General features: G+C 43.3%; 1 protein-coding gene across 2 annotated transcripts in view; it reads left to right on the top strand.

Moving 5' to 3' along the window:
• The window catches only part of ERN1 (endoplasmic reticulum to nucleus signaling 1), a 66,994-nt gene that overhangs the window by 23,582 nt on the left and 25,604 nt on the right, over positions 1–17,808 (top strand). For both annotated transcript variants that reach the window (XM_044449508.1, XM_044449507.1), the window contains exons 3-4: positions 13,920–13,953; positions 16,556–16,634. In XM_044449508.1, the coding sequence (XP_044305443.1) occupies positions 13,920–13,953; positions 16,556–16,634 (113 nt within the window). The remainder of the gene's footprint in view (positions 1–13,919; positions 13,954–16,555; positions 16,635–17,808) is intronic.

Raw genomic sequence — 17,808 nt, 5'->3', positions numbered from 1 at the left:
GGCTGCCCCACTTGCCATCTTCTGCCCCCCCCCCCCCCCACTCAGTAGCCAGCTTGTCACTAGGAGACCTCAGGACTCACCTGCTTAGGAAACTAATAGGGAGTGTAACATGAAGGCACCAGCCTTTTTAAATGAGAACAGGGATTGCCCCCTTTCTGTCCATGTGCTGCTCATTCTTTTCATTAAGTCCACAGCCTGGCAGCCCCACCTGGCAGATTTCTCAGAGCATGCCTAACTCTGCCAATACGTGCCAAGTCAGTTGCTGCTGGCAGTGGCCCTTTGCCCTGGCACTGTAGGCAGCAAGGCCCTGAAACGAGGAAGGGCAGGTTCATTGGCTGCTCACATACCGAATGGAGCCCCAGAGGCCTTCCTCATCGGCTGCTCCTTCCAAGTTGACACAGGCCCCTTGCCGTAGGGGGAAATAGAAGTGGGCTTGCTTTCAAAAAGGGTTTGAATGAACAGCAGTGTTTGAATTTGGGGGAAATACTGTAGAGGCATGCAGGTTTTCCTTCGCTGGCTAGCTGGAGTGTGTCTGGACCCCAAATCTACAGTCATCTTTCTGGGTTATGCTGTTTGCATAATCCATGTGGCCAGTTTCTTGTGGGTATGTGATACTCTTTGGCATCATGGTTTGCTCTGGCTAGAGAAAGGTACATAAATATGGGAGCTTCTTGCTAGTTTGCGTTCTTGCTACTATTTCTCAACTAGTGCTGTGGGAAACTTCCATCTGCCTGCACTGCTTATCTAAGAACTTATTTTAAAAGAATCTGTAAGGGATAAGAAAGTTTTCATTTAAGTTAACCTGAACCACTTACATCAACTATTTCTGATATTTCATAGGGCTCTACCTATGATGGGACACATGCATTTCTCTGTGACCATTTTGATGAAGCCGTTGTGCAGTTGTAAAGAACGTGGCTTGATTATGCAAGAACTGCAAACCCTCCACACATGCTGGCTGCTCTTTTAAAACAGCCTGAACCAACCTGTTGTCCTTCAGATGGTGTGAACTACAAGCTCATTCTCAGGACTGCAGACCTCTGGCCATGCTGGCTGAGGCTGATAGGACTTGAAGTGTGGAACATCTGGAGAGTACCCCAGTTCTATGGCAAAATGTATTTCACCTGAAGCATTAGGGTTAGAGTTTGGCTCTCGATACTAGACACACAAAAAGCATACATGCAATGCTGTTCCACTTTGTTATGTTTCTTTATATAGATGAGATAAAAATGTTTTAAATGAATCATGGGCAATATCTGACGGGGTGCTGCACCCTTGCCAGTTACGTTACATTCCCGCCAAGTCAGTCCCTCAGGAGGCCTCTCCCACCAATATCATTGTGCAAGCTGAATCCAACCAAATCCAATTTCACTCATTTTTCCAAAGTTAAGCCCATTGTATCCCATTTCCTCATTTGGTCCCATCGTTCAACTGTTATGCATTTATTGCAGGCAGTTTCCCCTAAAACAAGCTCTTGTGCACCTTTCTGTAAATAGATGCATTTCTGTACAACTTTAATATGTGAATTTTGATTGCAAACTTCAGGAAAAGAGCAGTTACTGACATCCAACAGTGTTTTGGTTCATGCAAGGAACTTGGGTAGTATGAATGTGCTAAGTTTGCATAAAATTTATCCTCCATTCCTTGGACAGGGATAATGATGACATTTTTCCTCTGCTGTTGTCAGCTTTCTAAGCACCCTGATCTGGGTGCATATGAGCTGCCCCCATGGCTTCAGTATCACCTAGGAGAGTCCCTTACAAATGGAGAGGTCTGCTTCTGTCAACCCCCAGCAAGTGCCCGGAAGGACTCATCCTCAGGACTCATCCTCAAGCTGCATGGAAGGGGCATCCTCATGGTGATACCTGATATGGCAGTGCTGTATGTGTGAATTCACAACTGCATGCCCAGTGCTGATTATGTGGATCTTTCACTGCTGACTGGGACTCCCCTGGGCTGGAGGTGCTGCATGTCATGTCTTTGTTCACAGGGTTATGATATTGTCATGTATAGACCGAATTCTCTTAGGAGAACTCAGCTCCCAAAAGACTTGATGAATGTGTGAAAGAGGATCTAAACCCAAAGCATCAAAAAGTCTTAGGGTCTTTATCCTGCTATCACCCTGCCTCAAACACTTAACATTACAAGGGATCCAGACAAGATTGTACTCTATCCTTAATCCTTAAATATTTTCCCACCATTTTGTCTATCCTTTTATTTTCTACACAATTCTGTTAAGGAAGAAAAGCACACAGTGCCTTTTGATTGGTTGCACTAGGAGCCATTTGGCTTAGGCAGTCTTAATCTACTAGCAAAGCCTATTTATTACCTGTTGCTGTCAATCCTTTATATTGATAATTCAAGGCAACGATGTGTTGGTGTGAATATTCCAGACTTTTACCAGTCATACAACCCTTGTGGAATCTCTCCTTTTTAGAAGGCCAAATTAATAGTGACATATACTACTAGCCTTACAGAAAGATTTTCCCTGGAAATAGCTTAATTAGATTTAAAATATCACATTACTGTTTTGACTTTTTCATTTAACTACCATAAAAATAGGTATCTAGAACTAGCTTCCTCAGTGTGGGACCTTCAGTTTCCTCCAATTGCCTGCATTTTTTAATTTTTTAAAAATCCCCATTCTGGCAAAAATATATCCATGGATTTGTATAAAATGCATACCGCTCTCAAGCAATTATGCATTAACTTCAACAAAAGTGGTTCAACTATCCGAATAATTATCCATTTGAAGGTGGCATCTCTGTGCCACCCATTCAAATACTGAAAGCTTTGTAAGGTTCTCAGTCCATTGCATTATTTGAGGTAAGTGTTTATCCCTCTCATCTATCAAAAGAGTGCAGAGAAATCTCTGTAATAACCTCCCCTGCAAAAGCAGCAACTACTGGATGTTAACAAAACATATGTTTAAAAGAAGCATTCATTGTACTGCATTACCAAAAATTAACTGAATTAGATCGTCCCTTATTAAAGAGATTTTGCAGTGTCTGGTAGACACAATTGTTTTTGCCAAATCAGACTCAGCCTAAGACCCATAGACATGACAGCTGGATGCCAAAGTGGTGATCCATGGATTCAGCATTTTGCGGTGGTGCCCACAGCAGTTTCTCAACTTCCCAAATGGGCCTACAGGACCCAAATGGTTGTGAACCCTTAGAGCTTGTGCCACCAGTTTTGACTCTGTAAGAAGGCTGTCGAACTTGTAACTAGCACTGATACGAAAAGCACTCCAATTACTGCCCTTAGAACAGTCAGACTGGACAAACCAGTTCTATAGAAAGCTTTATTGCATTTGTGGCGTTCATCTGGATCCTTATCTGTATGCACTCCACTCAATCAATGTATTGTGAGGTAGTTAATAACCATTGGGATGGTTCCATAAAAATAATAACCATTGGTCCCTTTGCTGAGAACATTGAGAGCCAGTACCATCAGGGCTGTTTTTAAAAGCGTTCTTGTGTTCTGGCTTAACCTTATTAAATCTCCTGGATCAGGACATGGTGGGAAGTGATCTTGGTAGTTGCCCTTTTCAATGAGGAGCCATAGTATTTTGGAGAAATTTTTAATAGTACCTATTCTGGTCTAAGCCTAATCAAAGGGTGTCATACATGTATTTGGTCAGAGGTGCACAAACAGTTTCTATTTCCTAGCTTTTTAAATTCCAAGAGCTGATGAAAAGATTTTTTTCGAGAAAAGCATTAATTTAATTACTTTCAGTATTATTAAGAACTGTTGCAAGAGTCCCTTAGTTTAGGCAGTAGGAGAAAAATAAAAACATGACAGATCCAGTTCTGTATCTCAGTAAATAGAGGCATGGTTTATATCTCCAAAAATGTTTCTTAGGCTGGAGCAAATAGGATATCACCAACAATAATTAGACAATACAGTCAGTGTGGAAAAGAATCCACACTTCCATATCATCTCTATCTTAGTGTTCCAAAATTCTTTCATGTTAGTTTTAGTGCTAAGGCTATCAAAACATGTTATTTTAATCATCTGGATACGGTGCATTGTTATTAACACCATATGCTAATACTGTATTGTTATAATTACCTTGCATTTATGTTCTGCCATTTTTCCTCCTGTGAGGAACCCAAGGCAGCTTCCATAGCTTCATTTTATCCTCACAAAGCAACCCTGTGAGAGGTAGGTTGGGCTGAGAGTCTGTGACTAGCCCAAAGTCACCCTGAGAGCTTTGTGGCTGAGCAAAGACTAGAGCCTGGGACTCCCAGCACCTCAGTTCAGTATTCTAACGTCCAGATGCTTTGTTTCCCAAAACTGGGAATTATATTTAAACAATATTTTCCACATGATTCCACAAATTGTGATAGATTGATCGATCTTAGGTAAGTCACAGCTGATTCTGCAGATGCCTTCTGCACGCACAGCTCTGTTTTAAGAATCAGACACATTAAACTTCCCTGGAATATTGCCAAACCAGAGTCTTCAGATGGCAGCTTGGGGAAGGGGTGGGCATCTTGTAGATCCCCAGATGACTTGCCCTTGTTGTTGTTGTTAGTCGTGTCCGACCCATCGCGACCGCACGGACAACATTCCTCCAGGCCTTCCTGTCCTCCACCATCTCCCGGAGTCCACCCAAGCTCACACCAACTGCCTCAGTGACTCCATCCAGCCATCATCCTCTGCCGTCCCCTTCTTTTTTTACCATCAATTGTTCCCAGCATTAGGCTCTTCTCCAGGAGTCCTTCCTTCTCATTACGTGGCCAAAGTATTTGAGTTTCATCTTCAGTATCTGGCCTTCTAAAGCACAGTCAGGGTTGATCTCCTCTAGGACTGACCGGTTTGATCGCCTTGTGGTCCAAGGGACTCACAGGAGTCTCCTCCAGCACCACAATTCAAAGGCCTCGATTCTTTGGCGCTCAGCCTTCCTTATGGTCCAGCTTTCACAGCCATTCATTGCAACTGGGAAAACCATAGCCTTGACTATACGCACTTTTGTTGGCAGGGTGATGTCTCTGCTTTTTAGTATGCTGTCTAGATTTGCAATAGCTTTCCTTCCAAGGAGCAAGCATCTTTTAATTTCTTGGCTGCAGTCCTCATCTGCGGTGATCTTGGAGCCCAGGAAAATAAAATCTGTCACTATCGCTATTTCTTCCCCATCTATTTGCCAGGAAGTGATAGGACCAGATGCCATGATCTTAGTTTTCTTAATGTTGAGTTTCAAGCCAACTTTTGCACTCTCCTCCTTCACCCTCATCAAGAGGCTCTTTAGTTGCTCTTCACTTTCTGCCATGAGAATGGTATCATCTGCATATCTGAGGTTGTTGATATTTCTCCCAGCAATCTTAATTCCAACTGGTGATTCATCTAGCCCGCCTTTCTCATGATGTGCTTTGCATATAAGTTACATAGGCAGGGCGACAGTATACAGCCTTGCTGAACTCCTTTCTCAATTTTGAACCAATCAGTGGTTCCGTGCCCAGTTTTCACTGTTGCTTCTTGACCCACATATAGGTTTCTCAAGAGACAAATAAGATGGTCAGGTACTCCCATCTCTTTAAGAACTTGCCACAATTTGTTGTGATCCACACACTCAAAGGCTTTAGCATAGTCAATGAAGCAGAAGTAGATGTTTTTTTGGAACTCCCTAGCTTTCTCCATGATCCAGCGTATGTTGGCAATTTGATCTCTAGTTCCTCTCCCTCTTCGAAATCCTGCCTGTACTTCTGGTAGTACAGATCCCATAATCCTGCACCATTCTGGCTCAAAATCTGTTTGGATTTGCTGCCTGCTAAAATGTACAAGTTACAACAGCAGAGAAAATGCTGTCAGGCCATGCAAATGGCTTTGGGACTGCAATGGGAGAGGCGAAACCTAAGGTAAGTTGAAGCACCTGCAAAGTTTCTGCCATCTCCCAATAAATCAAAGGAAGAAATAAATACTTCCATTAACAAACGTTTCCTAACAATGGCCCTTTCCTGCAAAAAAGGCAGCTCCCAACATTCCATTCCATCTTTCCAACTTCATGGCACACGGTTGTGTGAGCAAGAACCTGGGACAGTGAGATGCAGGAAGAAGACGACTTGATTTTTGTTGGCTCTTATTACCAAGGACATGGAACACAATCAGCTCCCAAGACATTCTACTGAAAATATACTTTTTTGTGTACTCTTTTCTTAGATTATAATATTAATCTGTTTGAAATGGCTGTAAAAGAAGTGAATTGCAGGGAAGATGGGAAAGGAAAGGTATTTGTAGTTTTTGAGCAAGTGAACTTTTTGTTTGATTGGTGAGGTTTATCTCCAAATTCATGAGTGCAGAAATGTGAATTTATTCACTGGAAATGGATATTCTGGATTTGACAGAGCCCTGGATGGTGTGGGAAATAAACTTTCTCTCTTGGTTGTACTCATTACCTCACAGTGCTTACACAATTTGCCACAGTCAGATATTTACAGATGTGATACAGATATGCAATATTCTGACAGAGTGGATATGCATGACACGGTAAGCCCTTGTGTGCAACCTGTCATGGCAGGTTCTTGCGTTGTCTAAACCTTTCTGCAGGGTGACTTATGTGGAAGTCGCCATGACAGGCAATGGTTTCTTGCAGGGGCTGTTGAATCCACAGTGGGTTGCTTGGTCATCTGGATTTGAGAAACTGATTCTATCATGGGTTGAGGGACATGGCAAGTAAGCCACTTAGCAGGAGTAGCAAAATCCCCAGGGACAGCTGCTCCACAGTGCCACTTCCTAGTGCCTGTTGTTGTTGCATTAACCTTAAAAACAAACAACATTAGCAACACAAACATAGAAAGAGAGCGACTCCGGGCCATCTAGTCTGACCCCAAGTTTTGATCATAATGTTTTTCCCCTCTTGCTCGAGGTGCACCCCTTTGGCTGCCTGAAATGTGGAGTCTTGTGGGACTATGTCTTTTGTAAAAGTGGAGTACATAACATCCATGGCCATTGACCGAAGGAGACTATCCATAGGTTGCTTTGTGCACGCTGGACAGCTGTCATGTGGCAAGTGGCCAATTGAAAAGCAAAGTGGGGAAGGAAATTTTGCCCAGAACAGGGGTGGAAAGTTCATCTGCCCTTTCTGGATGTGATCCTCTAGTTTTTAAGTATTGCCCCTGCAGTATTTAGTGCCGTCCACCTTGTGCACATGCCTCTATGCCTTTAGGCACTCCGGAAAGTAGAACTCTCACCCCACCCCCTTTCCACAAGCATTTAGTTTTGACAGCTGTCAAAAGAAAGGGTTCTTTTCTTTCAACCTATCTGTCTAGCAAATCTGAATATTTGAGGGGTGGGACAGGGAACCATAAAAGCTGCATATGTTTCCACAGGGAGAACCGTTCACCTGTTAGGTGCACCAACTATTGTTCCATGAGCAGCTTAGTTGCAGGGTGGACTGCCATGTCATGCAAATTTGCCAATTATCTGCAGTTAAAGCTTTCTTCCCGATATTCCTTGTAAACCCTGAAATGCAGCAATAGTTCAAATGCAGCAATAGTTCAAATGCAGCAATAGTACTCTGTTCTCCCTGACCTCAGAATAAGTAACTAGTAAAAGGGAGTACGCATGTCAAGCTTTTTGGGTACAATATGACTGTTACTGACCTATAAGAACAAGACTGTCAAACAAGTTTTGGTGTGCATTTGTGAATCTGACAATGTGGGTTTTTACCTGCTCAGGGAGACTTTCATGGATGCTTTAGGCAAGTTGCAAAACCACAACAATAAAACTAGTTTGCCAAGGATGTCTTAGCAGTGCAGGCTCCATTCTCAAATTACAAAGTTCCTCTGCAAATCAGTTTGGCAGAAATCAGTTACGTTCTTTGCAGCACAAGGCGATGTAACTTGCCCGTTTATCATATGTCCGTTCTCTGATGGGGAGTAGACTTTTGATGGAGATGGCTATTGCTCTGTGTTAAAGAACATGCTTTTCATGGGGCAGGACCCAGGTTCAGTGCTTGGCATTTGACTGAAAACGATCATAGGTTGCTGGGTTTCAGGGAAACGGTGGCCGAACCCTTGGAGAGTCATTGCTACCCACTGGTCTGACTGAGAATAAACCAAGTTCATAAAGATATTGAAGGCTGCAATTCCTTGCACTTACTTCTTCATAAACGTGCCTGGGACTGGGCTTTGGTTTCAGTCCTCCTTGCCCTCTTTCTGGCCTTTGCCAACATCTCTAATTTCAGTTGGATAAAGAAAATCAAATAATTGAAATGTAAAGTTCTTTTGTCATATGTCTGTAAGGCTGTGAGCCATGTGCAGGAGTGATGAATTCCCATGCAAACCCAGTTGTTTTCTGGGAAGGGAATATATGTTGCTTCAGTCATCTTCGTGTTGCTGCCGTTGTGAAGAGTAGTCAGACAGGGAGGGAGACATTTGTCCTGTTTTGCTTTATCTGTTCTGGTGTTTATACCAAAACCGAATGGATGAAAATGTTAACTGCCAGTGCACCTTCCAGGCAGTGATCGGGAAACTCACTGCTTGGAATTGATAGATTCCATTCAGTAGTTTTGGTAACACCATTTAAAAATGTAATGCCACAGAGTTGAGGAAAGTACAGAAAGGATTGACTGAAATAATCAAGGGAAGTTAATCCAATATCTTCAATATAGAAGACGACTCAAGGTTTCGGGGACTTCTGTTTTATAATCTAGTCAGCTCTTTCCCTAGAGAACATACTCAGAGGGTTATAAAATCATGAATGACAAATGTGGAGAAAGCAGATAAGCAAACCTCCCACCACAAGAACTCTAAACATATTCACTGAAATTTATTATCAATGGATTCAGAAAAAAACCCCAAATTAAGTATTTATCCACATAGCATGTAACTTAAGTATCAGAATTATTACCTAAAGATGTCCTGGTGGTTTTGACAAATTCAGCTGAAGAGGTTTGGGCTACTTTTGTAAAAAAAAATGCATCTTGTTGCACAAAAGGATGCTTGTTGAGCTACCCCCGAAAAAGCAACTGCCAATTTGGTGCTGCACCAAAAGGCATTTGACTCTGATGCAGCAGGTTGTTTCTAAACATCTTTTAACATCAGCCACAATCCAGCAGGCTGTAGCTATGAAGCTTCACAAGCACATGCTGAAAAGCTCACCTTGGCATCTAAAATATTCACCCTGAAGCAGATCTCAAGGTGAATTATGATTCTTTCATGAAAATACACTCCTAAAATACCCAGAGCAGCTTACAATGGGCGTTGCTCAACTTTGTTTTTGAGCTATCTTTCAAATCTGGACAGCATTTCCCTTTGCAGATGAGCAGTTTCAGTCCCTAAGCAGTTCACCAAGACAACCTGAAAAGTCAGTTGGTTACTTCACTTGCCTTGAACAGTGCCTTTAGTATGATCATTACATTCTCACCTAACTGAGGCACTACCTATTTTCTTCTTTTTTTAAGCATTTTGTAGTCTGCCAGGGGAAAATGTACAGTTTAGGTTTTCATCTGAATCCGGACAGCATGGTTAAGCCAAACATTAGAAGGTTCCCTTAGCGAATGACAACTGACAAAGTGCCCAAAGGGGCAACTTTTGTGCCCATCATCTGTTTCCAGTGTGCTCCAGCAGTGAATGAGGGCCCCCTTGCCCCTGATCATTAAGCCAGCACGGTTGGGCCCCCCAGCAACTTCCCCCTCCAGGTGGCTCTGTACCACCTGAAGCATAAAGTATCTTCTCAATCTGCCCACTGTGCTGACTCCCATTGCTTGTAAAAGAAAGACAAACAGTTGACAGTAAACAGACCCTTTCCCCATGGTTCTTCTCCCTGCTTGTTCCATTTAATTGCCTTTGTCTTTACATTTCCATTAATCTTAAACAAATTGTGTCTCCCAGCCCCATGAACAAAGCATGCTGCATTCCCTGATCATTCAACTGAGCTTTGTGTTATAATATATTATAATCAGGGCCGTCTTAACAGCATTATGGGCCCCGGGCAAAGCAGTGTACTGGGGCCCCTGTGACAACTACAGCTACTGTTAATTTTGGAAGTTTTCCAATTTTCCAAGGGTTAGCATACACAGATTAGTATGGGGCCCACGGGCAACTGCCCATCAGGCCCATGCGTTAAGACGGCGCTGATTATAATGTTATATATTATTGTGGACTTGGTTCTTCAGTGATTCTTATCTAGCAAAACTGGAACGAGCCAGGCCCAAGTGAGAGGTAAGCAAACTTGAGGGATACTTCAAAGTTTGCAAAGGTACAACTTCCCGCCCAAATAAGATCACAAACTAAATTCCCTTCCCAGACATCTTGGTGAGCCACACTGAGGGGCTATTGGGGTGGGGTGATGTTGAACAGGTGCTTTGCGGCAGCTCTCTTCTCCAGAGACCTTTAACCTTTATCACTATTAAACACAGCATGAAAGTATGGGGCCCATCCATACAAAAGGCTCAGAATTCAACAAGCAAATAATAAGAATTGTTCAAAGAGGAAAAAAATGCTTCAGAATGTTAAGAGACGGTGGTTTATATAATAATGATGCATTTGCAATCTTAGCAAAGTCCAGTCTTTTGGCTTTGGCCAGGTCTTATACAGAAACCCTTTGGAAGGCCCCTGTTAAAATCATAAACTCTGCCAAACCCCAGTATTTCTCCTTCCGCTGTCAGGGAATGTGTGAACAGCAACCTATTACAAGCTCCACATTATCTGGTAAACGCCCAAGTTGCTTTGCGTGAACACACTCTGTTCTGCCGCAGGCACCCTTCAGGACAGGAGTGGGGACCTTCTTTCAGTGAAATTCAGTTTTGGAGAAACGGGGGGCGGGGTTGTGGTGGGTGTGGCCAAAGGCAAAAGGGGTGGGGCCAAAACCTACAAGTGCAGTTCTTCTTATGTTCTCCGAAGGGCAAAAGGGCAGCAGTGCAAAGCAGGAAGACCCCACCCTTAAAGGCAAGCTAGAAATAAATTTAGATCAGTATCTAGATCAGTCAGAAATCCAGTCCGTTCAGGAGAAACCTTTCACTGCTGTCAAGGAAAAAGCTCTTGTGATTGTTTAGACAACTTTCTCTGGAAGGAATTGCTAACACAAGGACGAGTTTGAATATGTCGTGGCCTGAAATAGGGGTTAAGCAGGTTTGCTGTTCTGCTAAATAGCTCCGCTGTATTCACAGGCAGTAAATAATGATCCGCAGAAGGAATATGTGCTGCTTCCAGTCCTCACGTCTGCTTCACTCTGGACTTTTGGTCATTGGGTCACGATTTGTATCTAGGTTCTCATTCCTGGCAAGGGTGGTGCTGATGCAGCATGATAAAAGGAGAGGCATCGGACGCCGTCCGCTGTGCTGGTAATGCGCAGTGTGAGCACCCGATTATGTGGACATCGGGCCACGCATTTTCTCTCTCTCAAAAGGAAAAATTGGAAGGATCCTGCAGAGTTCTCTGGAGGCTGTCTGAGTAATGGAAGGAGGCCCTTGTGCTGTCCCTTCATCATCATTTCAGCATCACCACCCTGCTTGGACGGATGAAGCCAGGGCTGGGCTATCCATCCGATGGATGGTGGATTGTGCTGCCATCATCATTTCTGCACAAGGGCGTGCTCTGAAAAACTGGGTTACAGCAGCAGGCAGGCAGGCATATGGCCAAATATGAAGTGGGCCCTCTGTTTGTGATTGGGACCAAAGTGAATCCTGGGTCTGAAAATGTCCATCCGTCATGAGGTTATTTCACGGCATGTCCATCAGGTCCATGTACGAAAATGGTCTGCGCACTGTAATGTGCAGAAATTCACCTTTCTGTTTTTCCTTGAATGCACAAGGGGGAGTTGTTGCTATGCTGGGACACGGAAAGATAAAGGTGGCTTGGTCACAGCTAATGTGTGCGTGGGGTGCTCAACAGAGAGGTGAGATCTGTGTGCAGGGGCTGCTTCTGGCGGGAGGACCCCCAGTGCGATGGATCACACAGTTGTACAGCTGTTCCTCCTTCTACTCCTCAGTGGATTTCCTGTGGTCTGAAAAACGATGGGGAAAGTGGTATGAAAGCACAGGAGGGTCACAAATGGATGGCAGCCTTGTCTGGATTCCCTCATAAAATTCCATGAATGAGGCAGGGCGGTTGCACAGACTTTGGTGGAAGGACCTGCTGGGGCTTTTGTGTCTTTAAGCAGTTGCTTAACAGGCAGAAAGTGCCCGGGGTCTGGCAAGGCGATCCAGAACTTGGGAAAGCGCCAGCTGCCTAGCCTTGCCAGAAAGAGGTGGCACTCTGTTTGTGTGGAAGAATTGCCTTGTGTGAAGCAGTTCAGAGCCTGTCTGTAAGAGGATTACCTGTTCCCTTATTTCTTTGCTCTTGCATCATTTTGTTTGTGCGCGCAGGAAGCTGATCTAAAATTGTTCATAGCACTAGGCATTGGGAGCATATGGACCTGTTTTCTTTGGTCACCGTAAGTGCTATTACTTTCATTTGCTGAGACCAAGTCCCTTTTAAAAATCTCTCTTTCTAAATTTTCTAAACCCTTGCAATTATTTTGTGAGTGGAAGATTAAAAGTATACACACGTTCTGTTTGTTTGCTTCTTGCAAGCAATAAAAGGCCACATAATACGCTGCAAACTGTAATAGCAATTGACAAAAGAACTGGGAAGATCCTGTGGATATTTATTAGGATGTAAGTCCCATCCAGTTTGATGGGACTTTCTCCAGCTAGGTGTGTATTAGATTGCAGCCTTGATTAATTTCTCTTCTCTCACAACTAAGTTTTCCCCAACCCCAACCCAAGCATGAATGAAAGGCGCATTTTAGACACCCTGAGTTGCCACAGCGGCTTCTTTCTTTGATCCCCCACTTCTTTTATTTAAGAGAAAAGTGCCTATAGCAATGCCTCAGCATTGCTCTTCCTAAAGCAGCCAAAAGGAGAATTTAAATACTGCTTGCACACAGTAATAAATGTAGCAGTATGTTCCCCAATTCCAGCCTCACAAAGCTGGCCTCTAGGGGCACAACCTAATGTATATTTGCTCAGACATAAATCCTGCTTCAGCTAAAGCCCCATTTTCCCCTGCTTCTGGCCCTTTAATTAGTTCTTTCCTTCTTGCCACTTCCCTTTGAAAAGGGAACATGGAAAACACTGGGGCATATCAGACTGTCAGTGACATTAGCTGGAAAGGAAACTGTTGCCTTTCCTGAAGGAAACGTGTACTGTGGAAGCCGTTTAGGCCAGAAAGAGGAAGTGTTTTGTTCAGGACTGGATTTGGGGCCCCTTCCATTCTGTCTTTAAAGTAATCTGCGGTACAGATCATATTCTGCTTCCTAGGCTGACCAAGCTCAGACTATTGCATCATTTGCAAGAAAGCATTGCTATCTGATGAAGAAGCAGCCATTGTGTTTCTGGGAAGTTCAATACTTGCTGCAAATTCTGAGAACCTTTTGCAGCAAGATTCAGTACTGCAAATGGTACCAACATTGTTGCTGTTGTTGTTATGATTGTGGTAGTAGCTGTTGTAGTTTGTATACTGCTGTTACTCTACGTACATGACATTTTGTAGAGAAATATAAGGAAAAGCCACAGTCCAAATGGCTGTCAAGCAATATTTTTTGAACTGTGGGAAACGGGAAGATGGGACAAAGAGAGAGGTGAAAGCAAAAATGGGAATAGGAGGGGCAAAGTTCACAAGCCGTGAGTACAAGCAGGAAGTAAGAAGAAAACCTCTCCCAACTGAGAAGCTTCTAGCTAATAGTGGTATCCCAGGGGTCTCATTTTGGCCAGTTCTTGGCCTGTACTGGGTATTGCTATTGACCCAACCATTCCCTGATTGAACCTTACCATTACATGTCCTTGTTTCTTGCAACACCCCCCCTTCACACACACACAATCCTCTTGATATGTGAAACAGGTGGTGGCAGTCACATCATAGACTGCAAACTTGTGGTCAAGACATTTATTTGCTCAGACCTTGACTCTATTCTGTTCTGTTGTGTTTGTGCAGATCCTGTACTCCAGGTGCCTTTACATGTGGAAGAGTAAGTCTGCTTTCTTTTCTCAGTACCCCAACCCCTCCAACTCCTATAGTTAGCAATTTAGTTTTCATTGACAAGAGGAAGACATTGGCAAATGCATCCTAAAATTATATGGAAGCCATTGAGTTGCCCCAGATAATAGGTGCAGAGATGGAGTCGGAATGACTGGTCCACACCATCACAGAAGAAAATCAAGCCATAGTGGCTTGCTTTCCCACTGGTGCATTCCAGTTGTGAGCTGCCTACTTCGCATAATTACCTTCTCTGAGTTGTTATAATGTTCAGTTCTGGCAAGGTTAAGTGGCTGCAGTGGTTTGCAAGCATCCTGGAACCCATGGCCTGTGTGCAAGAGCCGTTTATGAAAGCAGGTGGGATGAAATGAAGCAGGTGTTCATTTCATCTTTTCCAGCTCTCTGTACCAAGCTCCAAATTGGTTTCGGAGTTCATCGTGAGTAATGCTGCAGAGGAAGTAGGCAAAAACCCTGCAAATGTACACACGGCTACTTTTTCCATCACCTGGTACATGAATCTTTTTCCAGCACCTGGTGTTTTTTGGATTAGAGCCTGAATATTTACTGCTGCTAGTTTTACCCACAAAATCGCCCCCCAAATGAAAGAAGTTTGTGAGTTAAAACAAAAAGTTTTCTTGTATGGGTGGAAGTGGCTTTGGTTTGCACAGGATGAACCCAGAGATGACTACAGTAGGAAGGGAGAGGTGAGAAGACCTCTGCAAATGAACATCTATTCAGAGTTCTTAGAATCCAGCCCAACTCTCCTGTAAAATTCTTGTCCAACTTCCATTTAAGTAGGTTTTAGCAGCTTGATCCCAACTTGGAAGCAAATTGCACTGATTTCAGTGGGTGTTTCTTCTGTGTAAGTGCATTTAGGATTAGAGCTTTGGGTCAGCTTACATTTCAAAGATGCTGGGAAGAACCAGGTCAGCACTGTGCTTCCCAGCATGTTATCCCATATATAGGAATGCCCTATACTGAACTGGTATAGTCAGCTTTTTATTGGCTTGGTGCCAATGTGTTCAACAGCGGTCTCCTACAGAAAATATAGAGGTGAAGCGCTCCCAGTCTTTTACCTTCCCAGCCCTGGAATGGCCATGAAAAACATGGTGACTTAGTGCATGGGCTATTTTGAGGTCACCTAGGGGGTAACATTATTTCAAAGTTTCCCCCCAGAACTAAAAATAAATAATCCAGCCTGCCAGGTTTAATTCCTCTTATTGGTTTCATGGTAGGGCACAGTATAATGATATGATCTCCCATTCCCCAACCATCCGTTTGTAAGGACAGAGTGTTTACACTGAACTCTTGGAGGCTGAACTCTAAGCTTTAGTCTCCAAAATTATGTAACCTACTGATAAGAAAATACTTCATTTTTAATCAGCTCCTTAAGAACACAAATGTCTGTGGCAATAGCAAGTTGAGACCCTCAGGAAGCTGCTACTGTTGAGTTATTCTGCACTGCATGGCTCAGGACCTGGTCTGATGGGTCCTCCTCTCACGAGATGGAAGCCTCCAAGCTCAGAGGTGACTGTGCATCAGGGCTCCGATGGATGGACTCCTGCAGGGATGGCAGAGGTGACCTTCACCTCCCTGCCCTCCAACTGGACAGGCTTTTTGTCCATCTGCCCACAGCACTTCCCAAGGGAAGGGGAGGAAGCTGGAAGAGGGTCCAGATCGCATGCATTCTGGCCTCACCTGCCACCAGGATTTCCCCATTCCCCTTCTCCAGAGTCAGTTTTCCCACCTTGGTGGCCAGCAGGTGCAGGCCCTTTTGTGGTGGTTTCAGGGGAACTTGAGTCAGATCTCCGATGCTTTTTCCCAAGGCTGGAGCTCTGTCTGATCCCAGAGGTAGGCATTGCCATTGTCCTGCGGCCCCTCAGTCAGTGTTTGGGGCCACAGAATTGTTCAGTAATTGAAGTGAATGGTCCAATTTGGGCAGGTGAACCTGTTCCATAGTTTTTCAGACTGGAAACAAGCCAAGAACACAAACTTGTCCCTAGTTTCCCCTTCCCCTTTGTACCCTCTTTCCTTTGATTCAGTACTTCCAAGGTTTGTTAAACTACAATTTCCTGTGTCTCCTGAACCAGAAAGTTAAGGGCCCCTTAAAACTAGGTTATCAAACCAAGTTCAAAACAAAGTATTACAGGCCTGATCTTTGCCCATGTGCTTAGAATTCTGAAGTTTATTCCAATAATCCAACCAACAGTGATCTAATTATCAATGAATTATTAGCCATAAAGTGCACCAAGATTTTTTGCTTCAGCAGGATGCAATTTTGTATTAACAGCTAACAAATAACAGCTCTGTTTTTACCTGACCTAAAGATTTATTTCTTTATGGAAGCACCAACTTATAAAATAACCATTAGATTAACTTTGAAGTTCAAGTGAAAATGTAGCTTAATCCTATCTCACACAGGACTAGGATTGTGATAAAAATGGTGGAGGTGCTGAACCAAGCTAAAAATAAATATTTCCCCTTTTAAAAGAAAGTGTAAGATCTCTTTTCTTATGGACTACTGTTTCTTATGTGCTATTATTGTGTTTCTTCCCCCACCCCCGCTAATGCAATGTATTAATTTCTGTTTTAAGTCCTAGGCCAGCATTTCTTCCTGATCCTAATGATGGAAGTCTGTACACGCTTGGTGGCAAGAATAACGAAGGCTTGACTGTATGTATAATTTGGCCAGGTGGTAACTGTGTTCTCACAGGCAAAAAGCATTCACAGATTTCCAATAATTTTAAGTGATTTTTATCAAGAGAATAAAATGTTATGGCATTATTAAAGAGGGCAGGTCTGTCAGTTGTCCTTTTTAAAAAATCAAATGTCACATGAGTGTTGTTATCCTTGAGTGGTATAGTGGAGTGCCGTCAACAGCTAATATTGAAAACAAAGCAAGGCAAAACAAACCATGCCTTAAAATGAAACTGTAGAATCAGTTCTCTAAATAGTTTGTTTCCTCTAGTACCAGCACCAGTTCAATTGAGCCCAGAAACACGTGGGTAACCAATGTGACTGAGGCAAAATTGATGCAGCATGATCAAAGCGCAAGCTTACCACAAGCTTTCTCACACCTGGATTTTGCATCTGCTGAAATTTCTGAACTTTCTGTCTTTAAAGGCAGCCCTAGTCGGAAAGCATTGCAATAGACTAGTCTGACTTTAACTAGTGTGAGTGAAAATGCCTTCTTATGCTTTTCCAGTTTCAGCTTGAAGGGTAACTGCAAACCATTGTTGGCCAGTTCATATGTAATTCCTGGCTATTATTGTTTCCTTGAACAAGGAAGATGAGTTGAGTATTAGGGCAAGTAAAAGAAGGGAACAGAAGTGGGAAGAGGGAACGTAAACCCAATGATTTGGCGTTACCTGTGAACTTGCCCACTGTAGCCCATGGAAAACATGCATTAAATGAAAACAGAAACAGGGAGTAAGGCACTCTTTGTTCTAGACTCTAGAAGGTGTGGCTCAACCAGCCTAATATAATTGGCAGTTCTTTGAGGCAGAAATCTAGGTCCATGGAGACTGAAGTTATATTGATCTCTCTAAGCATTGTGCTGCCTCCCTCGTTTCTCAAAATGCTGTGAAGTTCTATGGGTAGAGTTCTTGCCTTTACCAGTATCCCATACAGCTTGGGAAATTGGCTACTAAGCTTGCTAACTGCTGCTGCCAACTTTAGGATACTAATTCCAGGAATGGCTGCACCCACCTTGTGTTGCCAGCTTGTCTGGATTCGCGAACTGCTGATTCAGGGATTGAAAGAACTGAATGTGCATTGTTATCTTCAGGACAGACTTCTTTGGCTATATGAGTCTAAATGTTTGGCTTATTTTTCAATTATGTTATAT

This window comes from Varanus komodoensis, unplaced genomic scaffold, assembly GCF_004798865.1.
Source record: "Varanus komodoensis strain SLA01 unplaced genomic scaffold, ASM479886v1 scaffold59_1, whole genome shotgun sequence".
NCBI classification, from domain to species: Eukaryota; Metazoa; Chordata; class Lepidosauria; order Squamata; family Varanidae; genus Varanus; species Varanus komodoensis.
The sequence above is the reverse complement of the archived record's forward strand: the minus strand, read 5'-3'. Positions and strand labels throughout refer to the sequence as shown.